This window comes from Lutjanus erythropterus, chromosome 12, assembly GCF_056507025.1.
Source record: "Lutjanus erythropterus isolate fLutEry1 chromosome 12, fLutEry1.hap2, whole genome shotgun sequence".
NCBI lineage: Eukaryota > Metazoa > Chordata > Actinopteri > Lutjaniformes > Lutjanidae > Lutjanus > Lutjanus erythropterus.
Genome location: NC_139328.1, coordinates 30,030,737 through 30,055,340, shown reverse-complemented (window position 1 = coordinate 30,055,340; position 24,604 = coordinate 30,030,737). Strand labels below are relative to the sequence as shown.

Below are 24,604 nucleotides of genomic sequence, written 5' to 3'. Positions count from 1 at the left end.
CTGCTAGGGGTCTCTCCCACATTAAAAGAAAAACAAAAGACGTGGTTTGATGGAGTTATTGTCTTAACTGTTAAACAACCACCACAGGAGAAAATCTATGTGATGTGACTCAGGCAGATCACGATCACGAACATAGAAATGTATTAAAAGTTTTATTCACGTCATGTTTAGCGACGTTTGCCTACTCCTAGGGTTTGACCATTGTTAGAAACATTTGATATAATGTAAGGTTTAGCACTTTGAGACATTTTAATGTGGAAATATTACATGATAGTTTTAAAAGTATGGCTTTGTTTGTTTTCTCTAACTCAGACAAATGCCCAGGTTTTTAATACCCTGACTGACTAGCCCTGTTGTTTGTAAATCTATTGGTCAATTTTAAGTATTTTGAAAAAAGGGCTTTCAGATGTTTTTTGTCAATCTGACTTTACTCGAAGCATACTGATACCTTTGATGAGAACACAATGACAAAAATTAGAAATTATTGCATTATGTACCCCCTCGTTCCTTGAGATCCTCACATGCTCTTCTTCTCATGGTTCCAATTTTCATTTCTGAAAGGGGTCTGGACCCAGTGTTTCGACAGGACGGGACTGAGAAAAAAAGATATGCAGTTACAAATCCGTAGGCTACTTCAGCACCACGGACAGTGCCACCGATTTATCAACGCACAGTACAGGAAGGCTACTGATCTTTCAGAGCCATGGTCGGGGCCATAAAATCTCACCTGCACAAACTTCAGTCAGATAAACGGTAAATGAGTCAGGCACACTTTAAACCCTCTGCTCCTGCACTCTCTCTTCTACTAGGGGATGGACAGGGGGGTTAACAGGTTCTCAAAAGGGGGGCAAGGAGGGTGGCCTCCCCTCTAAAATCACCTACTGCTTTTTATTGATTTATTTCGATTTTTACTGTTTTAAAGGTAGCTTTATCTGTCATGTTTTTATGTTGGAAAAAAGGTGATTAGTACTGTAAAGACAGGTCATCAGCTCTGCAACAAATTGAAGAAACAGTCTAATCATGCGTTATCAGTTAATTGATTGATTATTCATCTATCTTATTTAATAGTCCTTTAGATGGGATGTTCCTGAGTAATGCACTGGTTGTTTGTTTAATAATCTGGTAAAAAAGAACAGCATTGTAAGTTTCCTGGTAAAAATCTGTTCCTTGTGCACACGTTCCATTATGCTTCTGTTCAAATAGTATCTCATCAAGCAATTGTGTACTAAAATTGCAGCCTCTAAAAGCCGGCTATTTTTATCAAGGCAAGGCAGTTACTGCACTATACTTAAATGACAATGCAGTATGTTGGCTGTTTAATGGTGCAGAAGGGCTTTGCCTTTATCCACCAGTCTGAGGATATAATTTAGTCATATTCAGTCAGTTTGTGGGGGGAAAAACACTCCTTTAACCCCTTGACCCCGGAGGACGGTAAAGAGGCAGGATTCGCCTTAGTGATAATGCTTTTAATGCCACATTTGCTCCATTTTAGCATACATGCATAGTCACTCTTGTCAGTTTCTGCTTCTATTGATTCCCATCACTTCATTTACCAAGAGCAGCATCACAGACGAGACTCGCTCATTTCCATTTATCGAACTCCCATTTCTATTCCATCTGCTAACTAGTCACCTGTGAAACTAGTTTTTAACCATGATTTGAAAGCGCACTGGCTTCAGAAGTCTACCCCATCCCCTTTACTAGTGTTTATTCCCAACGATAAAAACCGCTGGAGAGGCACACACTGCCAGTGCAGGTCGTTACATTGTAAAACACCGTGGCAGGGTGGCACACAACATTGCACATTGAGAAGCTAAGTGTGTCGAGGAGGAATTAAAGAATAAATTTCCCTCTTCCAATTAAAAGACGTATTTGTGCAACGTGAGCGGAGGAAGGGAACATTATCAATGAGGGGAAGAAAACACACTGTTACAACTCAGGAGGCACAATTACTGAAGCTTGTGGTATGCAATTAAATAGTGCTATTTAGACAGTGCTACTCCCTGCTAATAAACACAGAACATATAGAGGAGACAAAACAGGCTTTGGCTGTACCTCCAAATCCCAACAGCTGGGGGAACAGATGACTGAAAAGTAAACACAAACAGCGGCAAAATGACTAGATCAAAGGAAGATAAGGCGACGAGAGCATACATACACATAAAAAGTAAATTCTGAGAAATGTAACAATACACAATCTCGGGGCCTAAAGGTAAAATCAGCACTCGTGTAAAATAACAAAAGCAGAGTTGGAAAAAAGAACATAACAGGTTTTATTGAGAAAGCTGTAGTTTCCCAGGGTATGATCCAAATGAAATGTATGTAGGGCAAGCACCACACTACTCCCACACTGTATTAAAACATGTTTGAGTCATCACCCCCCTCGCTGCAGCCCCTCAAATTATACTCCGTGTGGAGTGAGTGGTGCTCACTGACGTTGTTAAAAATGTACAATATAAAGCTTTAAGCTAGCATCAAGTCAAAATGGGTCACAGAAATAAAGTAAGTGGAAATCAATTAGCGTATGAGTCCTTTTTATTTATGTGTCAACCCTACTGACATTTCAGAACATTAAACATTGTATACTAGAATAAACTCCTAATCCTCCGTACTCTCTGTCCCCTCTCTGCTCTTGGGTATCATAACTACGCCTGTTCTTTGTACTGCTGGTGCAGCATGAGCACGTCATCCTGGGAGATCCTGGTCCAGCCCTTGCTGTGGACATGGTACAGGTTGACCTGCCCACCACTGTAGGCGTCGCGGTACGTGGCCTGGTAGATGGCGCGGCGACCTAGCTCACAGGCCTCCTCCACAGACAGGTCGTGCCGCAGGCCACTGTCCATCACACCGTAGGCGTACATGGAGCCTGAGCCGACGGCGAACAGGTCACCGCACACCCGGTTCCCCTCTGAGTCGACGTAGTACAGGCCTGAGGACAGAGGACAAAAGGCAGGTCAAGAGGAGGAACAGACAGTGTAAAGGGAGTTGCGTTCTGTGCAAAGGCATCCTCTGTTCTTCCGACTCAGGTGTTCAGCTTTGTCAGGAAAACTGAGATGGTGTACATCTAACACTACCGCTCGCTCTCGCACAAACAAACACACACAAACTTGTAAGCACACACACGCCATGTCCTCTAGAGAGAGAATATGAACAGCTGCATCCTCTTCAAGTAAAACGAAGCCGGCCGCGGAACCTGCTGACGAGGCGCGGGCCACAACGCTGCCTGCCCAGGGGCCCTGCTCCAGGCCTTATTGATCCTTGCAAACACGCCAAAAATTAACTATCGACCCGCAACCCGAGCTGCACAGGTAACTGCACCTCGCACCTCGAGGAGGACAAAAAGAAAAAAAAAACAGACATCCTGTGGACATCAGGCGAGGACAGAACATTCATATCCTTCCACACACACGCACACTTGCCTCTACACATTTCCTTCACCTCCACATGTACGCACACTTGAATGACACATGGAGACGCAAGCTCACCCCATACTGCTCATACATGTGATCCCACATGCACTGCCGACCCACAATGCTCTGATGGACCTGTGAGGGACAGTTTGCTCCACACCACGCTTCGCGGACACATGCGAGACATTTTGTTCCGCGCCATGACACACTCGCTAGGCCTGATCCCAGAGTGACGTGATACGGGTGACTAGCACCAGCCTGTGAGCTCGCCCACAGCCGGCCTGCAGATGGTAAAAAGACAGCCTGCAAAAAGGCATGTTTTTCATAGCACTTCACAAAGCGAAACCTGTGAAAATGATACTCGCACACAGAGACGCGGGGACACATGCATATAAAATTGCCTAATATCTACCACCATCGCTCATTTCGCACATTAAAAAACGCTTCAAAATGCCCCCAGATTGCACATCCTCGCTTGCAGAGTTCCTCAGCTAAACTAGTGACAGTCTATTAGGGATAGAGAGCCACTTGCGTTCCTGGAAAAAAAAGGGGCTTACCATTGCTTTCAACTGGCAAATTGCAGCTTCCTCAGCCTGTCGTTAGCTTGCCATGATAATCATCCAGTGCCTGCCTATGCACGGGGGTAATTTGCCATTCTGAGACCTGCCTGTTCCTCTTGAAAACTGTAAGGGACTCGTTAAAAACATAATAGGCAGGGAGAGAGAGTTGCAAAGGCTGCCTCTTGTGTTGAGTAGCACAGTTGACGGAGGTGGATGAGGACTCTTTAGGAGGTCCAAGTATAGAAGCAGAGCGGCACCAAAAACCACTTCCCACATCCATTCCTTTCCAAACACACCTGGGGTCTTTGTAGAGCCCAATGCGATAACGCTTAACGCTCTCTGCACCTCGAATGCTGACACAGAAAAGCATGAAGGTGGCAACGAGTACTTTGAAAACAAAAAAAAAAAAAAAAAGGGTGGGGTGGTGGTGGTGGTGGGGGAGGGGGTGTTCATGAAGCCCACTTAAAGCAGAAGCGGAGGCATGACTCTACTGCCTGGATGGTGAAGTACTGCAGCAGTGGCGGCCAAGTGAGGCTCCTTCCACTCCATCGATCAACTGACAGGTGCTTAAGGAGGCTTTTTTTAAACAGTGGCCTGTGCAGCTGGCCGGACTGACAGCTTTTAGAGGTAGGTGAGGAGCGCGGAGCGATGGATGGGTGCCTAGCATCAAATGGGTCAGTGTTTGTCCGTCATGTGTCCTTCCCACAAGAATTCACCAATGGATCTGGAGTAAAAAGAGCAGCAGTTGAACAGAGGGCAGGAAAAAAACTATTACATCACTCTCTTGGGAGTGGCTGTAAAACTAACTGCCACATGGGTCTCACATCATACACTAGTCTACTTTTTAAGCACACATCACCTTATTGCAACACCCTCATGTCCTTGTAGGGAGCCACAGAGGCTGGTACACAGAGTGTAGTCACTTTTCTCGGTTACAAGCAAAGCCACTAGCGAGTTATCAAGCTGTAACTATGCACTGATGAAGTGTCATAACATTTAATGTTATTACATCGAGCCATATTTGACAAGCTCTTCAACATAGCTTTTATTAGATTTATTTTGCATGCAGCTTAAGACACTCCATCAGGGGAATAAGTGCTCTTGACATGATTGTAGCCGGCTAATGAGCTTCCCGCCTAATCGCGATTGATTTAATTTACATGACATTTACCTCTCCATTCAATCACTGGCATTGTGGGGACCATGGCAAAGCTCCCACACCTATTGAACTTATACAGGGATCATTATTTCCCCAATTGATTGTCCAGGATTTAACACGTGTCATTTACGTTTGTTGGCATACCGGCGGGCTGTCATTGTTCACACAGCCCCGTCCACTTCCCAGACAAAGCCGGCATCGATCTCAGCGGGTGTACGGGGCATTATGCATGCGACCCAATTGTCCGGGGCTGAGACCCGACGTCCATCATCCCGCCGCGCTCTCGCTGGCCCGCAGTCCCAGCCTCATCGATTTCCCATTACTGTGTCACTGTGGCGGCCTCTTTAAGCACACCTTCTGTGATGTACGGCCTCACACTGCGAGGCATCCAAAAGCCACAGCTTACAGTACAGATAGGGGGAGGGCATAAGAGAGACTGCAGTACCATCTAGTGTGGGACTGTGGGAACTGCAAGTATGTCTCTGCTTACATGTAACAGCATAAATTACCACAAAACCACAAGAAACAACACTTCTGTGCAAAAAAGATCATTACATTTTATGGCGGGCAGAAAAAAGCTGGAGGATTTCCTTAAATCTTAAACAATGAAGTGTAGCTGTTTCATATCAAGAAAGATTAAGCACTGGCTCTAAATTGAAACAAAAAAGAGCAGACTTCAGTTGAACAGCTAATCGCTTTTATTCAACCTCAGTCTGGGTAATCATAAATGCATGTGATGATTTGTTCTGGACTAAAGCCAGTGTCAGATCTGTCATCATTAGCACAAAGGCAAACAAAACTGACATGTGATCTGTGTATCTAAATGAGGATTATTTTGTTCATTTCGTGAGCTGCAACTCGAAATTAACATGCCAAAATATGATGCCCTGCACACAAAGTGGAAATGACGCACAGAGAGTGAGTTTGAGTGTGTCACTCAGACCTGAATTTAACTGGATTTTTAAAGGAATCTGCAGTTTTGTGGGATGACAAGTGGAGGCAGAGAATGGAAAGAAACATAATTTAAAGGGACAGTTCACCCCAAAATCAAAAATACATTTTTCCTATCACCTGTAGTGCCATTTAGACCATTTTGTGAGCTGCATTTTTTTGGGGATGTTCGCCGTAGAGATATCTGCCTTCTCTCCAATATATTGGAAGTAGATGGCACTCCACTTGTGGTGCTGACACCACCAAATAAATACATCTGAAAAATTCAAAACTAGTGTCTCTATCCACAAATCGTGACCTGGCTTCTCAAAACAATCCACAGACCTTGTTGTGAGCAGTTTCATGTAGGAACTACTTTCTTACTGAGTTAGAATCTATAGGAACTGCTCTCTAATAGAAACAAAGCAGTTCCTACATGAAACTGCTCACAACAAGGTCTGTGGATTATCTTGAGTAGCTGTGTCATGATTTTAAGACAGAGTCTGAATTTTTCAAATGTATTTTTTGTGCCTTGAGCACCATAAGTAAAGTGGCATTTACTCCCATTATACTGGAGGGGAGACATCTCTTTTGGATAATATATCCAAAACTCTGCAACTATGCTGCACTAAAAAAAATCTAGATTGATAAATAACACTACAGGCAAGAGGAAAAATATGTATTTTTGATTGTGGGGTGAACTGTCCCTTTAAAGCATGAAGTTTAAAAGGTGTTGGTTTATTTATTTATATTATATCATATGTGTCTTATTAAAATCAAATGAATATTTCATTTTTTAAAATATCAATACCACAACACCTTTACCCCCAAACAGTCAAAAGAATTCTGACTTTTACTGCATAGTTTTCTGAATATGTAAATCTTTACTAAACTCAAACTAATTCTAGCGGCAACAGTTAGTCATTTAATAAAAAGACAGAAAATTAATTGGCACCGATTTTAAGAATTGATTCATTTCAAGCAAGACTCACAGCATTTGATGGTTCCACCTTCTAAAATATGAGCATCCGCCACTTTCACTGTTCTGTGATTGCAATCTGAATATATCTGAACTGTTGCCCAGACAACACAAGACATATTAAGATATGACCCTGGAGTTAAGAAAATTGTTATGGGCACTTTTCACTGTTGTGTGATGTTTTATTGATCAAACAATTAATTGAGAGAAATAATAATAATAATGAAAATAATCATTAGCTGCAGCTCCTAAAGTAATGCATTAAAAACGTTTTTTCAAGACCACTAAAGGAATGCCTGGTTTTACAACTACTTTTAAACTTTTTCTTCACTTATCTGAACTCTGATAATATATTACACTGAATAATCCCACTTAAGTACAACAAATCCTGAATACATACAAATAGAAAATCAGTTCAGTTCAGTTTGTAAAAATGTTGCTACGTAAAATTTATCAAACAAAATTTAAAGTGCGATTCCATCTACATTCTCTTCTAGGTTTTTCAAATGGAAACTCCCACTCCACCACTACCCAACAGCGGTGGTGTAGGTTAGTGTGCTGTGCCCCTCCTACAACCTAGGGGCTTTATATGTAACAATGTCATCATGCAGAAACATCTGTCAAGTTATATGGGAAAAAATGTTTATACGAGGCCAAAAAAATCACCCAAAATTTGAATGTTTGGATTTGAATACATAATGAAGACTACTGGGAAGCTATATAAAGATATAATAATGGACACAACCTTTAAAATTGATTGAACTCTAAAATATTGTCAGTGACAATATTATATAAATAATTAGCTCCTTATCTCAATACTAATCCTTTTAGGATCATCTTTGTTGGCAGCATAAATCTAATTCTGGATCAATAAACACTCATTGTATAAACAGACATAGGACACATGTGCAAGTCATATGCAGCTGTTTAACTGTTTTTTACCTGGGCCTCTCTTGTCCCAGCCACACACCATGGTTCCCATGCTGAGTCCCATGCCCTTGTACTGGTACACCATGTTGGCAAGCAGCTTGGAGGCTGCTGCCACAGAGATGCGCTCCTTGTTGCGGAGCTCGTAGATGCGGCACTGGCGGGCCAGCAGGCGCTCCCAGAAGCTACAGTCTGCAGCTCCTCCGGCCATGGTACCCAGCAGGTAGGGGTTGATCTCAATCACCTTCTTCACTGTCTGCGAGGCGATGTAGGAGCCTGCTGTGGCCCTGGAGTCCACAGCCACAATAACTCCATGCTGGAACTGAGAGAGAAAACAGCAGCAGGGGGAGAGAATGTTAGCAAAGCACATTACAGCAGCACCACTGACTTATCTTAATACCTTTCACTTCTGAGGTTCAGTGCATGAACTGGGACACCAGTTTGGAATAGAAATCAGTTTGGAATACAGGATCTTTTTGTCCCATTACTTTTTACACAATCGAGTCACTTATTATGAATTGAAGTATGTGCATGTGTTTAATTATCTATTCTGCAGAAATGAGCCGTTGATCTACAGCTGTCAGAAAGATCTAATATACTGCTCAGCTCTGCTGGAAAGCTGCAGGATATAAGAGACGACTTTTGGTCTTCCCTCCAAAACCCTCTACTACTGAACTGACAGTCATAACAGCTGTATAGTACTAAAGTGAAGACAGCAGATTTGAACAGTCAGAGGGAGACGTCTGCTGGGGAGGTTTTCTATCGACCAGCCGGCCCCCTCCCCACTCAGGGATTAAAGGATAAAGTTGGCGTTATTTTATCTTTTTCTTTTTATGAACAAATCCCCTGAAGAGACAAAAACCAACTGCGAGAATGTGGCTCAGTATTTACACTGCTCTGTTAGTTTGGCACAGTGAGAGGAAAATGTTACACTGGCTGTTCTCATTGTAATGAAAAGATGTGTCACCTAAATGGAATATATAGCTCTTTTATGTATTCCTAATAGTTTTTGGACCACAGTGGGGCACAGAGGCAGAACCTATATCTTGTTAGAAGCATGAAATCACTGTTGATTATGGTGATGTCATGGGACTTGTTGATAACGAAATAAACAAAACAAAATAACCACCCATTTTAAGTGGAATGTAAACATATCTGGACACATTTTAATCTCAGTTTAGCCTAGCAGTGTACCTTGAACTTTTTAGAAATCACATTCCCTCTTCTGTTGACATTATTCAATTGATGCCTTAGGAGCTCCAATTTTGTTTTTACTAACACAAAATCCAAGGAGCCTTTCAACAATAATAATGTTGTAGTTTTTGTGAGACAAACTTGTGATGCGTTACGGTTATAATTCAGTTTAAAAGGCTGGTGACAATGCTTTTGGCTAATATCTTCAAGTCAGACCTTTTCTGGGGACACCAAATATTCAGTATTTCTCCATTAGAACTTTATGCCTGTTTCTAAATAATAATATTTACAACCTCAAGTGGGGAAACTCAGTTAACATCTGCCTAAAAAGGAACACTTAGATAAAGTATATAATAGTATAATTGCATGAACAAAAATGTAGCTATTGGCAATATGAACAAAATCAAATATCACAACATTTTTGACTAAATACCTCAATATCACTATTTATCAATATTGCAAGAATACTGTAGTTACAACTAATGTTATCACAAAATCTTTATGAGGTTTTTGATAAGTATTCATCAGTAATGTGATTATATAAGTGATAAAATCAGTGGATAAAAGTAAGTGGAGCAGTCTGATAAACTTAGAAAATTAAATCACTAGATTGTAACGCAGCCTTGAAAACCAGGAAAAGACAACATGTATGTCAGTTAGGACAATATCTAGTGTCATATTACAGTATTGATATAATATCAATATATCAGGATATATTGCCCAGTCCTATAAGTGCTAGATGCGAAAAAAAATAATGTTTGACTGAAAAAAACAGACCAACTGTTCTTTCCCTCCATAGCCTACCAAGACAGAATATTACTGAATATACTGACTTACATTTTGACTTATTAGATCATCTGGTTTACAGTTACAGACCTTATAATTGCATAAAAAGTTTATTCGTGTTGAAAGAAAATTGTCCCAAATGAAAATCTGAGCAGTGAAATGAATACGGGTGTGTTTTAAGGCTTCAGTCCTCTTAGCCGCCACGGAAGTAATATGTTCAATTAGAAAAGATTAAGACTTTTCGACAGCTATTTATCATATTTAGCTGTTATTCTACCTCTCAAAAACAAAACACCTGCACTATTAAAAGCACACAAGTTGATACAGCATTGTGTCAAGTACAGAATGAAGCCACTTTACATTGTTTAAAATGCTTGAACAGTATAAACATAGACCTACTTAGTTTTAAACTGATCTAATTAAAGCAAACAAAAGCCAAGTGTGGATGCTGCACATGACAGGTGCTGTTTACACTACTGGCTAAGATCCACAGAACAGAAAAGCGATACCTATGCAGTAAGTAGTCGTACATTGTTATCAAAACCACACAGACATGATCAGCTTAAGTTTGCGGAGATGCTTTCGAAGCAAGAGAAGTCTAACATCATCAGTGGCTAACGTGATGTGAACATCTGCAATGAGAAAGCGGTTTGTAGCATTGCTAGCATGCTAACGTCTAGACGTGGAAAGATATGTAAAAACTAAAACACAATGTCTGCAGTTTGAATGATTTATGAACGTGTTTTCGACCGCTATATAAATCGTTATAGTTTTATGGACCTGCTAGCTTCAATAAGCTCTATCCGTACTTACTTTAAAAGCTAAAGTGGTGGTTCCATGCAGGAATTCTATTTTCCTCTCGACGCCGTCCTCCTCACCGGCACTCAGCGGGTTTTTAACTGAAAAACTGAGGCCGTCTCCCGGCGTAGCGTCAAATCCCGCTCCGCTCTGACTGGGCCCACATCCATAAGCAAGAGGCTGACAATTATCAAATGAAAAATCCGCACAATCACTGTTCAACACACTAGCAAGAGCCATCTTTGAAACTGTCTAATGAGCAAGCAACTTCCGCCGTGTAAGGATACGAACGTTTATTGAGTCATGGCGGAAAAGTCACACAGCGCCCCCTGTGGACGTGGCGGACTGTAGGTTAGTGCTGCTGCGTACAAGTAAGTAAAAGTCTGTTTAAACGGTGACCCAGGCTCACAAAAACAAGATCTAAAGGCTAAAACAACTTGGTTCTACTTACTATGGTGGGGTACATGAATAAAAGAAAACTTTTTCACGGCAGCCATACTCTTATGAAATAGTAAGGTGAACACAAATGTTACCAATGATACACGTCCCGTTCTATTTAGTGAAATTTTCCCTGACCAGCATGCACAATAGCAGCATCCTGATTCTGTTTGACCTGAATGTAACAGAGCCTTAATTTGTATCATTTGTAACACCTGTGTTTGCTGTATTTCATTTCAAAATGGCTGCTGTGACAAAGGTCTGTAGCAGCCCCTTGACAAGAGACGGGTATCAATAGGATTTAATTGATACTGATATCAGTACTGACAGTGCTTATTGATGTTGATACATACTCTTATTCATACAACTCGCCCTAATTTGGTGCAAAAAAAATAAAAATAACGCATGCTATGAAAAGATGTGACAAGTATCAAATTATTTTATTATTATGTTTCTGCAGAAATAAGTTACATTGTTTTGAGTTTGAGCCCTGTCAGCGTGTTATGTAATGTAACATAAATACTAATATTGTTTGTGTAGGAGCTATCCATACTTTGGTACTGACCAGTGAGGAACAGGTACCCACACTTGCCAACCCTGAGAACTCAAAAATAGGGAGGATTAAAAAAAAAAAAAAAGTTTCCTGGTGGAATGGCGAGTGTGCCGGTACTGGTTTAGTAGGTTCTGAATACCCATCAAGACTCTGGCTCGAATGAAATGGAACCTTAATTAGTATAATCAGTAAGGCCATGTTTACTATTTCATGTCAAAATGGTTGCTGTGAAAAAGGTCTGTCATGAAGTCATTTTAGATTTATTCCAGTTAGCTGGCAAAATTGAAGAAGGTTGCCAAACACAGTATCTGACTTTGCACTATTTCTAACCTTTAGTCCCTCTGAACCCGCACATTTTTGCTTCATCTCGAAGCATCTAATACGGTCACTCTTTTTCTTTCCTCCACTAACTTCGCCCTCCTCTCCATGTCTCTATAATATTCCTCCTTCAGGTCCTCTCTCTGTCTTTGGCTCCATCCCTGGGCCGTGATGTGGAAGAGGTCCACGTTGTTTCCTGAGTAGGCGTCCCTGTGAGTGGCTCTGAACACCGCTTCTCTTGCCAAGGAGATGGCTTCTTCTTTGCTCAGGCTCCACCTCAGCTCTCTATCCAGGACTCCATAAGCATATGGAGAGCCTGAGCCCACAGAGAAGATGTCCCCCTGCAGTCTGGCTCCATCACTGCATACGTATATCAGCTTTGGGCCTTTGTTAGGGGATGCAGAATGTGTCACTGCATTAACATCTTTGCTACTAACAGCAGCTGAGGAGCTAAAGTATGAGTCTTCTGACATCTTTGCACAGTCTGAGTTACCTTCTTCTTTATCCCAGCCACACAGCGTAAGAGCCACACACACTTCAGTCCCTTTAAAGGGATGCAGCATAAAGGACAGGAGCTTGGCGGTGCCACGTATTGAAAGGCGACGATTGTGCCGCAGTTGGTAGAGTCTGATCTCTCTGGCCAGGATTCGCTCCCACAGCATGCAGTCTGCACCGCTGCCAGAGGAGGTGACCACTAAATGGGAGTGAATAGGCGTAATCTTGCGAACAGCTGGACAGGCGACGAGCCCCCCAGCACTGGCACGTGTGTCAGCAGCTGCAATGACCCCACCTTGGAAGATGAAACCCAAGGTTGTTGTTCCATGGGCCAGAGGGAAAGGCCTGCGGACGGTCACTGAATTGTTGACTGGGGAAAAAGAGAATGAAGATCTGTGGTTGAAAGTGGCAGAGTTTGACAAAGCTGGGATGAAGAAATGCAGTGGGACGCCACTGTTTCTCACAGATTCCTTTAGTCTTTTCAATCCAAAGTTGTAATTGTCAGTCATATGAAAAGATGTGGCTGTATCTTCGGAATGAGAGGCAGGAAACAACTTACGATGCACAGGAGAGTCTTTGAAGCCACAAATATCTTCCAATGCCATAACTGTGTAACTCGAGTAGATATGGATAAACTCCTTGATCAGAAATCCTGAGTATCTTTCCCAGAGATTGGAAGGCTAAATTACTCCCTAAACACAGATGAAAAACGAGTCCATCTTAAGAAAAAATGATCAAACAAAGTAGTAAGCCTCATAAATCCCACTGGTTTGCATCATTGACTGCTGCTATCTACTCTTATGTGCTCATCCTCTAACTAGTCTGAAAGATCAAAGTTTTTATCCTTTTATAGTCCTCTCAAATATGACGCCTTCCTAAAACACACACGCACACACAGGCATGTGTCCAAAAGCATTTGAGTTGACATAAGTGATATTTTACCCTATCTACTGTGAAACTAATATCCAGAAAAGCCACTTTCTGCAAACCCCACGTGTTCTGCTGATTTTTGCTAACTGTGTGCAAGTACATACATGATTTTCTTTCACATCATTTTCAGTTTGTTGTTTAAGAAAAGCTACAACCATATTTGCCATTTTGTTGCTGGGTCCTAAATATCTCTCATAGACACACTACCACTACAACAACAAAATCAGGAATAGAAGAACTGAAGTAATACTTCATCTAATGAACTATCAAAAAGATTTTTTTCAAATTATTCTGACAACAGGCTCCATTTATCGACTTGTTACTTTTATATATTTTACAACATAAATTTGTCTTGCAAAAACAACAACTGTTTTTTTAAACACTGTTTTTATTCTGCTTTTAACAGTTGAAACTTGTAATACGTAACCCTCCAAATGAGAGGCCATACAAAGTATAACATTTTAAATTGTGCATTTTTACTTAACAATAGTCATATATGTCTTATAAAGCCAAATTTTTTTTGTATTGACTTACCAGCAGTCTTACCAACAGAGACACATTAAACAACAATTTATTTTAAAAAGGCAAAGAATGATGCTAGATACATATAGAATAAAAATTAAAGTAAAAAGTAGGGATGTAACAGCAAAAAAAGGTATGATAGTATCACAATATAAAGTCCTCGACTGATGTTTATCGCAATATTAAAAAGCAACAAAAAAGATGACTTGAATAAGTGTACAGCATTTTTTTTTTTAATTTTTTTTTTTTTTTTTTTTTTTACTTTAAGTGCTTCTGCTTTCCTTCTTTAATAAAATAAAATAACAGTAGCCAGTCATGACCTGGGCTTGTGCAAAACAAACATTGGCAAGATCAATACTTGAATTATGTATGTACCATTGCAGGACAAAAACAGTTCAGCAGTCAGTAGCGGTCCTTTTCTGACAAAATAAAATAAAATAAAATAAAATAAAATAAAATAAAATAACTGAAGATATCTCCATAGTCACATTGAGATGTGTTTATTCCAACATGACAGTGTCCTGTATATTGTTACATTCCAAGAAAAAGTAAATAAATGAAAATAAAAAGGGGAATATCAAACTGTTGAATTCAACATTCATTAGAAGCACAGTTATCGCGGTAATTTAGAGACACGAAACTGGAGTACTTGCGCAGCCATTTCTGGTCTGAATCATCTTGATACCCAATGAGTATGCAGGTCTTTGCAGATCCAAGATGGCGTCAGTTTCCACGTAAACTAGGGCAGCAAGACAGTCCCAGTCAATCCATTCAGTCGGCTAAAATCATGGCGTCCGCCAGTACGGGGAGCAGGGTGTCCTGCGGGAGAGATTTGAATTGTGTGCCAGAGGTAGCCGACACGTTAGCTGCGGTCGCCAAACTCGGGTGAGGAGAGTGCTGCTTTCTGCGAGTTGTTTTTTGAGTAGAATTGAGTTTACGAGAGGGACGCGCTGGTCTGCTAGCATAATGTCAGTGCGTGATGCTAAGCTAGCCGGTGAATTACCAGCACGTGCCCAATCACAACGATGCTTGACACTGGAGTGCTGTGTTTATTATATTCGTACAGGCAATTCTGTTAAAGATGTTAGAGCTGCCTGGGGAATAGTTCATTAAACATGTTTGTGTTTCACCTCTGCGTGTCATTATAAATCCTATCAGTGTGAAAGTGATGTGCTTTGTCTCTCTGGTGCCCAGGTTCGACTTCCTGTGCATGCCCCTGTTCCACTCGAGGTTCAGGAGAGAGTTTGAGTTGGGGCCCGCTAAATCTAGACCCGGTGCCCAGACCCGCTCAGACCTGCTGCTGTGTGGAAGAGGTCAGTGTTTCTGCCCTCTCGTGTTCTGTCATGTCAGGTGTCAGTAGTCATTCAGTTAGTATCAGTCTGTATCCATGAATGATGGAATAGGCCGTGATCAAGTATTAACCTGCTGTACATATGTTAAGTGAAAGTGTTTTGATGTTTGATTACAATTCTTTATTTCACTGTTATCCAAGCAATTCTCATGCCTGTTCTCATAATGTGTAGCATGATTTATTTTCAATATATAAAAACTCAATCCACTACCTTGCTGTACAGTATATAAAATGACACATTTGCACAGATGTAAAGTGTCTTTTTGGAGATTGTAATCATTATACACTGCACGTTTTTCTATGGCTCAGGGCTGCAACTAATGACTAATTTCCTATTTTATTAATCGGTTGATTATTCTCTTGAATTAATCTAATCATTTAATCGTTTGGTCTGTAAAATATCAGAAAATGGTGCAAAATGTTGTTGTTCAAAATGATGTTCGTTCTTTCCCAAAGCCCAAGATGACATCCTCACGTCTCATTTTGTCCACAACCCAAAGATATTTAGCTTACTCTCCTGGATGAGTAAAGAAACAAAAAAAAATCACATTTAAAAATCTGGTCTCAGAGATTGTTAAACTTTTTTGTCTTACAAAATGACTCATCAATTGATCAGTTAACAAAATAGTAAACGATAATAATAATAATCATAAAATAATAAATAATAATTGAATTATTGATTAATCTATTCATTGTTGCAGCTCTAGTAAGGATGCACTATAAGGATTTTTGTTTCAGCCAGAATTGCCAATAATTACCTGTTTGTCGTGGTAGATACCATCATTTCACATTTTGTATATTAAAAAAGAATTTCATACAACCTACGGATTATGTACACCTGATGGTAAGAAAAGTGAAGTGGTGTAGTGAGCAGTGATGGATGATTTAATATTCCATAACTCTGAATGAACCAGATCTAACAGACATTACTATTACAATTAAAACAAAGAACAGCTCTCACTTTTCAAATGTTTCTTCAAGTAATGTACATCAGTAAACCTCACAAACATACTTTTGCTTTTATAGAGCATTTTGTCCAAGAATTCAAAGTAATGCTTTGACATAATTTTTCAAATTATATATCGGCTATAATTTCATAATCATAATAGTAAATAATAATATACATTTCCATTTTTGCCAGTAATTTATTGGCCCCAATATACTTTACATTGCTCTGATTCTTATTATGATCTTTGTTTCAGTTTCTGGTTCTATTCACAGACTTTGGCCTAATCCTGTTATTTTGGTTTTGTTTATTGACAACAGTCTGATATGTATTTTTAAATGTAATACAATATGTCAGACTTGTGGTGACAAAAAATAAAGTCTCGACTTATTTGTTCTTCTTCTTATGTTTATCTGTGTCACTTCAGGCTCTAAATGTTTGACATTACGATTAATAGAAAATTTCCTACCAAGCTAGAAAACTAAAACATATGATCAGACAATCAATTTAAAATATTTTTTTTAGAATGTAGACAAAGTATAAGGCATCACGGACAACACCAAAAAAGAAGTCATGTCTTAAAAGACAACATGTGGCCTATTTCAAATATCAGTGTATTGAAAAGTAAAATTCCAGTTAATTGTTTATTATTTATGTGTAATTTGGCTGCTGTAACACTGGCATTAAGTAATTTGTTTTTGCAAACTGAGGCCAGTAAAACAGATGGATGTTATGGTTGAGAGCCTTAATGACTCCAAAGATTGATAGTAAATGTGTTTAAATATTCATCATGTTTTGTCTAGATTGGAATACTCTCATTGTTGGGAAGCTCTCGCCATGGATCCACGCCGATTCAGAAATCGAGACAGCACGCAGAAACTCAGAGGCTGTAAGTTCTTCACTTCCAACAATTTTATTGATGTACACCTTTGGGACCATCTTGGATGTTGTTGCTACAGAGGGTTCTTTGATCTCAAGATTTTAACTTGTCCAGTCTCTTGTAGCTACACCTCTGAAAATGTCTCCTTGTGCCATCCCGCTGTGCTCTCATCATTCTTTTTCCCGTGTTTCTCTCCAGGCTTTGGCACAGGAGCTAAACTTCTCAGCCTACCTGGGTCTGCCTGTCTTCATGATCCCTTTAAGGGGCCCTAATAACTCCAATCTAGCCCGCTTGCTGCTAAATCACATCCACACTGGACACCACACCTCAAACGTAAGACAAACAACATTAAAGGGATAGTTTAGATTATTTGAAGTGGGGCTGTGTGAGGTACTTATCGATAGTCAGTGAATTACCTACAGTGGATAGTGGTTGGCACGCGCCCAGTTTGGAGTATCAGCATGGAAGCTAAGCAATGTGCTGCTGTGGCACACATGTTAGTCACCAAAAAATATCTGTATTAGTTTAAGTGTACACTATATTTGGACTATTTTCACCACGTATCTTGCTATCAGACAATGTTTCCTGACTGGAAACCACCATTAAATAAACCATATATATCATTCTCTCCAAAGCTACCAAACTCTATAGGCAAAATCTGTATTCTACCTGGCAGAACATGGAAGTTTCCTGTCTCCAGCTGCCTTGATTGGTTAATTTGTTTGTGTTATTGTGTGAATTCTGTTTTTAAATGATAGTTCAGATTGACATAAGTCACACAATAATGCAAACAAACTAATAGATTGAGACAGTATTAGACCAGCAACTCCTGTGTTCTGTGAGATAAAATTACTCATTTCATGTATGGAGTTTGGTTGGTTTGGAGCAAATGATATTTGGCTCATATAACTGCAGTTTCTCATTGGAAAAGGCTGTCTCGTGACAAGGTAAAGTAGTGAAAATATTCTAAATATAGTGTACACTTAAACGTTTTCTCAGTTGACTTTTTTCAAGTTGCTAAATAATGTTTTGCTGCTGACCCTGTCTAAAGCAGTACATTGCTTAGCTCCCTGCTCCGGCACTCCTGCTGCTTCTCCAAACTGGGGGCGTGACGGCTGCCATCTACTGTAGGTAACACACTGAGTATCGATAAGTACCTCATACAACACATTAAATAATCCAGACTAGCCCTTTAACAAATTCACAATGTTACAGATAGCAGAGAAATTAGACAACTGAATTCGTCATTTAACTTCTGTTGTCCTCTGTGTCTGACTTAGTTCTGGATACACGTCCCACTGATGGCTCCAGAGGACATGCGGGAAGATCTGATTGAGAACGAGCCGAACACTTGCATCGATGACACGAGTGTTGATGAAAAGACCTGGAGCTGGTTAGTTTCACATCGGTCCACTTCCTGAGCAGCTGGGCACTGTCTGCATGCTAAAACAGTTGTCATTGATTTCCTTTAAAATCGTGACTCATTTTGTTTACTTGTCCCTGCTCTTTTAGGTGGCACTCATTTAGAACTCTCTGTGATTACAACAAGAGGATCTGTCTCGGTGAGGGAGCACACTGTGAAGCAGCAGCCCGGGGCAAAGTCAGTGCATTAAGAAATAATTATGATCATGTCTGCTACTGAAAATGTACCTTTTTTTGTGTTCCTGAAGCTATTGAAGTCGGTGCAGACATGCCGTCAGACGCTGTGATCGATAAGTGGCTCGGGGAACCTATCAAAGCAGCCATACTACCCACCAGCATCTTCCTAACTAATAAGAAGGGCTTCCCGGTTTTGTCGAAAGCCCACCAGCGGATAATCTTCTCTCTGTTCAAGGTATAATTCAACAGATTCGACTGAAATTAATCACCAGTCGAATGCAGAATTTTAATTAAAAAAACAATCTCTTTTCTTAGTTGGAGGCCCAGTTCATTTTCACAGGAACCAGTCGCCACACTGAGAAGGACTTCCGATCCTACCTGCAGTACCTGGAATACCTCAACCAGAACCGGCCTGCACCCAATGCCTATGAGCTCTTCGCCAAGGGCTACGAAGACTACCTGCAGTCTCCCCTCCAGGTAAGAAAGTGCTCTTTTGTCTTCATATATTTCAAATGTACATATTTGATTTTTTTCCCCCTAAACTTTCAATAATGCAGACTTTTTTCTTTCTTCTCTTTAGCCACTCATGGACAACTTGGAGTCTCAGACATATGAAGTGTTTGAGAAGGATCCTATTAAATATTCCCAGTACCAACAGGTAAGACAAATACAAGCGAAGCTGTAACTGCACCTGTCAAAACATTTCAGAGTGCTGGAACACAAAAAAAGCATAAATTTACAAGCAACAGAGAGAACTCCGTTTGGTTGATAGTCTTGCAAACACATGCATGCAAATACATTTTGCTCATTTTTACCCAGAATCCAGAATCACTCAGTAGTGAATCCACACCTCCTAAAATTGTTGATGCTAGACCATGCTACATACAACCTGCTCCAATTTCCTGTTGCATGACTAAACACTAAATTTATGGCTGAGTATTCCATAAGCGCTGTCTGCTGGCCAAAAACAGCAGACTGCTAATTTAAGTCCAGTCAGCTACTTTGTTATATTAGTGTATGATTCTAATAAAAAATAAATTAATTAATTTAAAAAAACGGTGCTAGTATGATGATGAAGAATTGAACTTGCTCACCAGACAACTTTGGAATTGGTAACTGAAGGGAGTCCTTGTATGGAAAGGACAGATTGTCACTTGTTTAGTGCTCTCTCTTTTTGTGTGAATTTGGGGTTAGTTGAGTTGTAATTAGTCTGTAAGAGGTTAACACGCAACATGTTGATACCCTTGCTTTGTCTTTGCGTCTACAGGCTGTATATAAATGTCTACTTGACAGAGTTCCAGAGGAGCAGAAAGACACTAATGTTCAGTGAGTATCTGTTCCCAAAACTGTATAACAATGATAAAACATTCAATTATTGTGGTATTAAAATCGCTGTCAGCCCCAGGATAGTGACTCATACCTTGAGATTAAATTTTGCCGTCCACACCATCTTCCCCTGATAAATCTCCATATAATGCCTGCAGTAGTATAACAGAGTAACATACTCAAGAAGCAACGACTGCAGCAACCTCAAAAACAGTGTTGTTTCTTTCTCACAGGGTGCTGATGGTGTTGGGAGCAGGGAGGGGTCCTCTGGTCAACGCGTCGCTACGTGCTGCCAGACAGGCAGACAGGAAGCTGAAGGTGTATGCTGTGGAGAAAAATCCCAATGCTGTAATCACGTGAGTGGAGTAAACTCTTCATGCCATGCCTCATGTCTGTGCCCGAAATATTCACAGATAAATACTTGCCTTAGCGTTTTAATTTTTATGTCTTATTGGATCACACTGACTACATTTACACAGACACTGATTTTTCAAATTTGATATGTGTCACGTAAACAACATATTTTTTCTGGATACTCAGAATCAGGACTTGCTCTGAATAGTGTTCTCATGATACTGGAATTGGCAGAGCTATGTGAGCACTGCAGTGGTGTGTGTCGAAGAGTGCAGATGGTGGCGAAGTATATATACTGTGCAAAAAAAAGTATCGAAAGTATTTCAAGTATTTAGTATATATTTATTGATATATATCGGTAACACTAATTCCCCATATGTTGTTTTCCAATTATGATGTGGGATATGCGGTTATTATTCGAGTTTTGGGAGCATTCTTAGGACATATATACAACACATTCACAATATGTGTCTCAGTTAAGGTCAGCTATGTGTGTTGAGAACTTTGTCTCCATCCAGGATTACTCTGAACTTCCTGATGGAAAGGCCAGTACAGCTTAGCTGGACACTCTCCGGTCTATTGACTAAAAGTTGTGAAAACACTTAATGAAACAATGGATGTCCAGACCCCAACTTACCCTGATAGCTGCCAGAGATTATATTAACACAAGTAAACACTTGACAACACAAGAAGTCATATTCTCAATCTTATTTTCCCAGACAAGCCCCCAAATTGTTATGTTCCCTTATAAGGTCCAGAGGATGAGGGAGTATTAATAATAAATACCCAGGCAAAAAAGAGGAAGGAAGTGATGCATGCACAAAAGAAAAGACCACATTTGTGGTTGGAAGGAAAAACACACACACACTTTTAAACACACTTTTGGACTTGAATATGAAAAGGTTTTTCGATATGTTGTAGAACATAAGTCATTATGTAAGTATGCTTGGCTGCATGAATATTTGTGGAATATTACTTTTCATTAGCCATGTAAACAGCTTATAAGGACAAAAACTGTAATATTTCATGCATTTAAACAGTCAATCTTAGAAACAATGAATTTAATAAGTTTCAAGCCTGTCTGGTTAATGCATCCAGGTGTGATCAGGAAGTGGGAGTGAAAAGTCATGTATTTGTAGTACATTGATGGCTCTTTAAAAAAAGAAGAAAAAAGAAAGCATTGTATTTTATCAAATCAACCCTGCCTATACATGTAAAATGCTGATGTTAAAGACACCGTGCACAAACATTTGTCCATACTTGTTCAGGCTGGAGAACTGGCGTTTTGAGGAGTGGGGTGATCAAGTGACAGTGGTGTCATGTGACATGCGGGAGTGGGCAGCACCTGAGAAAGCCGACATCATTGTCAGCGAGCTGCTTGGATCATTTGGTGACAACGAACTCTCTCCTGAGTGCTTAGATGGAGCGCAGCACTTTCTCAAAGGTACTCCAGTGTTAATGGCTTAAGTGAGCTCTTTTATTTGTCCCTTTTTAAAGAATCAAATGCTTCCAGACACTAAAAATGCTGACTCATGAATTTCAGAGCATCTCCGGGTGTTTGCCACATCAAACACGTGGAAAGCATTTGTCATCCGCTGCTAACTTTCATGCTTTGTTGCATCTCAAATCACTTTCTCTTTCCCATTTTCCTCCACTTGTCTCGCCACTTCAGATGATGGAGTGAGCATCCCCTGCTCCTACACGTCCTTCCTGGCTCCCCTGTCCTCCTCAAAGCTTTACAACGAAGTACGGGGGTGCCGGGAACGTGACAAGGATCCAGAGTGCCATTTTGAGACGCCGTATGTAGTTCGCCTCCACAACTTCCATCAATTGGCGGACCCCAAACCGTGCTTCACCTTCACACACCCCTCAACAGGTAGAAACAAACACTTGAAACCCACATTATACGTCAATAAACAAGTACACTAGACATTTAAATACATTGTGTTGTGAACATGTTAATCACCTTCTCTTTCTTCTTTCAGATATGAACAATAACCGGTATCAGTGCCTCAGATTCTCAGTGGGTTGTAACTCAGTGCTTCATGGTTTCGCTGGCTACTTTGAGACCACGCTGTACAAAGATGTCACACTCAGTAAGTCATCTTTATAAAGAAGAAGTCACACTGTCCTGAAATACCATCTAAATATTAATGTTTATATTGTATGTTTGTTGCAGGTATAAAACCAGATACACATTCACCTGGAATGTTCTCCTGGTTCCCCATCCTCTTCCCCCTCAAAGTAAGTTATTCTTTAGTAGTAAATAAAAATACTTTGTTCTAAATTTAAGAAAACAGTGTGTAAGATTTACAAGAATCTAAATCAGAATCTAATCAGAAGTTTGGAAGTCTACAAATTTTTTGATCAAAATGCAGATTTGTCATAAATATATAAACTATTAGAACATACCTCTTTCACCAATTTATCAAAGTCAACCGATGAGAAAATAGCTCATTATTAAAAGCTTATATTTGCTGAACCAAAAGCGTTGACAGTGACAGTGTTGAGCTCCAAAAATCAGAAACAGTTGTGAGTCCAATTGCGTTGTTTATTGCTGCCTTCAATAGAACTCACTAACTTGTGATTATGACATGGGAAGTTGTGTACGTGACTCGGAACTCGGAACCTTCAGAACAGTTCCATTTCAGTGTTGTCAATGCCACAGTTCACATGCTTGTGAACATGTTAAACACGCCCCAATACCTCAGACCTGGCCACCAGATTGATGACATGCTGTGAAAACTTTCTATACATGATTGCATTCACACATTTAATCCTGCATTCTTCCTTCCAAAAGCAACCCATCCCCGTGTCCCGGAATGATGATGTCACAGTGCGATTTTGGCGCTGCAACAACGGGAAGAAGGTGTGGTATGAATGGGCCGTGACCGAGCCCTCCTGCTCTGCCATCCACAATCCGGCAGGACGCTCCTATACCATCGGCCTGTGAAGACGATGCATAAGCACATCAGTCATCAGGCACACACACACACACACACACACACACACACACACACACACACACACACACACACACACACACACACACACACGTTTCTGCAAGACTCGGTGGCAGACAAACTGGAGGTGGCCTGGTTCTTTTTATACACACAGTGAAAACCTGGACTTGTGGTACAAAACCCCTTAAGTGTTGTCTGGCTTTTAAAATGACTGGTGGAAGGCACTTTTGAGTGGGCAATGAAAAAGTGGATTGGATAAACCAGATTTAGGAAGCCTGCTTGAGCAGGCATGGACTATCACCTGTACACAAAGTGTATTGTTGCTGTGGGATTGCTTCAGTCAGATTAGGTCAAACACCCCACCACTGGTTTATTTCTTAAGGTCTTTTTTCCCCTCTACTGTTCTGAACAGCTGTTGCAGACATAAAACTCTCAATCCAACTGGACCTTTGCCTTATCAATCACACATTCCATACTGTACTGATGAAATACCCGTCTCCTCAACACAAGAAGGTTACACTATTCAGGTCACATACCACATTGTTCCTGGGCTGTCTCTTCATACCTTTATTTTGTGTCTGTATGTTTGAACCATGTTAATAAAAACAACACTGTAATGTTCTCCAAACACTCTGTACTTTGTTAATTTCTAGGATTGGTATCTAAAGCATTGTTAAAGTTTGAATATTATTTAGAATGGCAGTGTTTGTATAAATGAGATGACGGCTTATTCTGCAAGGATGTCAGTTGTCCAGTAGATGTCACCCTTAGATTACCATCTGCCAGACCTCAAGTAATCAATAGTGGTAGAATTCTCAGCTCACCTTAACCTAATGTGTTGACACCATTAGTGGCACAACTGGCAGGTGTACTGTTGAGATTGATTTTGGTGTGAGTGTAAATCATTATCTCAGGAGCCTTGTACTTCATTAGCACCGGTACAAAGCTTTACAGACCTGTCAGATGTAACAAAACTTAGCCATCCATCCTAAACTAGACACAGAAAAGCAGTGTATGAGTTTTTTTCTGCATCAGTGAAGCTGTCAAAATCAATTCAGCCCTCTTAGTCATGACAAGAGCACCTAAATATGCTCTTCAATCACCGCTGACACTGATCCTGCTCAAAATGATGTAATGCTGGCGTGAGTATTTGTGGAGCACTCCACCTCCTGACACCCGTCTTTTC

General features: G+C 40.4%; 3 protein-coding genes across 3 annotated transcripts; 1 reads left to right on the top strand and 2 right to left on the bottom strand.

The window, feature by feature from the left end:
• Positions 1-2,249: 2,249 nt before the first annotated feature.
• Positions 2,250-11,012, bottom strand: psmb5 (proteasome 20S subunit beta 5). Its single transcript, XM_084731869.1, has 3 exons — positions 10,759-11,012; positions 7,981-8,287; positions 2,250-2,929 (listed from the first exon to the last, which is right to left on the bottom strand). The coding sequence occupies exons 1-3, from the start codon at positions 10,981-10,983 to the stop codon at positions 2,646-2,648; spliced, it is 816 nt and encodes a 271-aa protein (XP_084587995.1). The 5' UTR covers positions 10,984-11,012; the 3' UTR covers positions 2,250-2,645.
• A 927-nt stretch (positions 11,013-11,939) lies between these two features.
• psmb11a (proteasome 20S subunit beta 11a) lies at positions 11,940-13,438 on the bottom strand. The gene has a single exon (XM_084732311.1). It carries the CDS (start codon positions 13,150-13,152, stop codon positions 12,097-12,099), a length of 1,056 nt encoding a protein of 351 aa, XP_084588437.1. The 5' UTR covers positions 13,153-13,438; the 3' UTR covers positions 11,940-12,096.
• A 1,333-nt stretch (positions 13,439-14,771) lies between these two features.
• On the top strand, positions 14,772-24,046 carry prmt5 (protein arginine methyltransferase 5). Its single transcript, XM_084731868.1, has 16 exons — positions 14,772-14,884; positions 15,194-15,312; positions 17,100-17,185; positions 17,375-17,509; positions 18,457-18,569; positions 18,689-18,738; positions 18,847-19,010; positions 19,091-19,252; positions 19,356-19,433; positions 20,043-20,101; positions 20,335-20,457; positions 21,724-21,899; positions 22,128-22,331; positions 22,441-22,551; positions 22,635-22,699; positions 23,256-24,046. The coding sequence occupies exons 1-16, from the start codon at positions 14,787-14,789 to the stop codon at positions 23,406-23,408; spliced, it is 1,896 nt and encodes a 631-aa protein (XP_084587994.1). The 5' UTR covers positions 14,772-14,786; the 3' UTR covers positions 23,409-24,046.
• Positions 24,047-24,604: the final 558 nt, after the last annotated feature.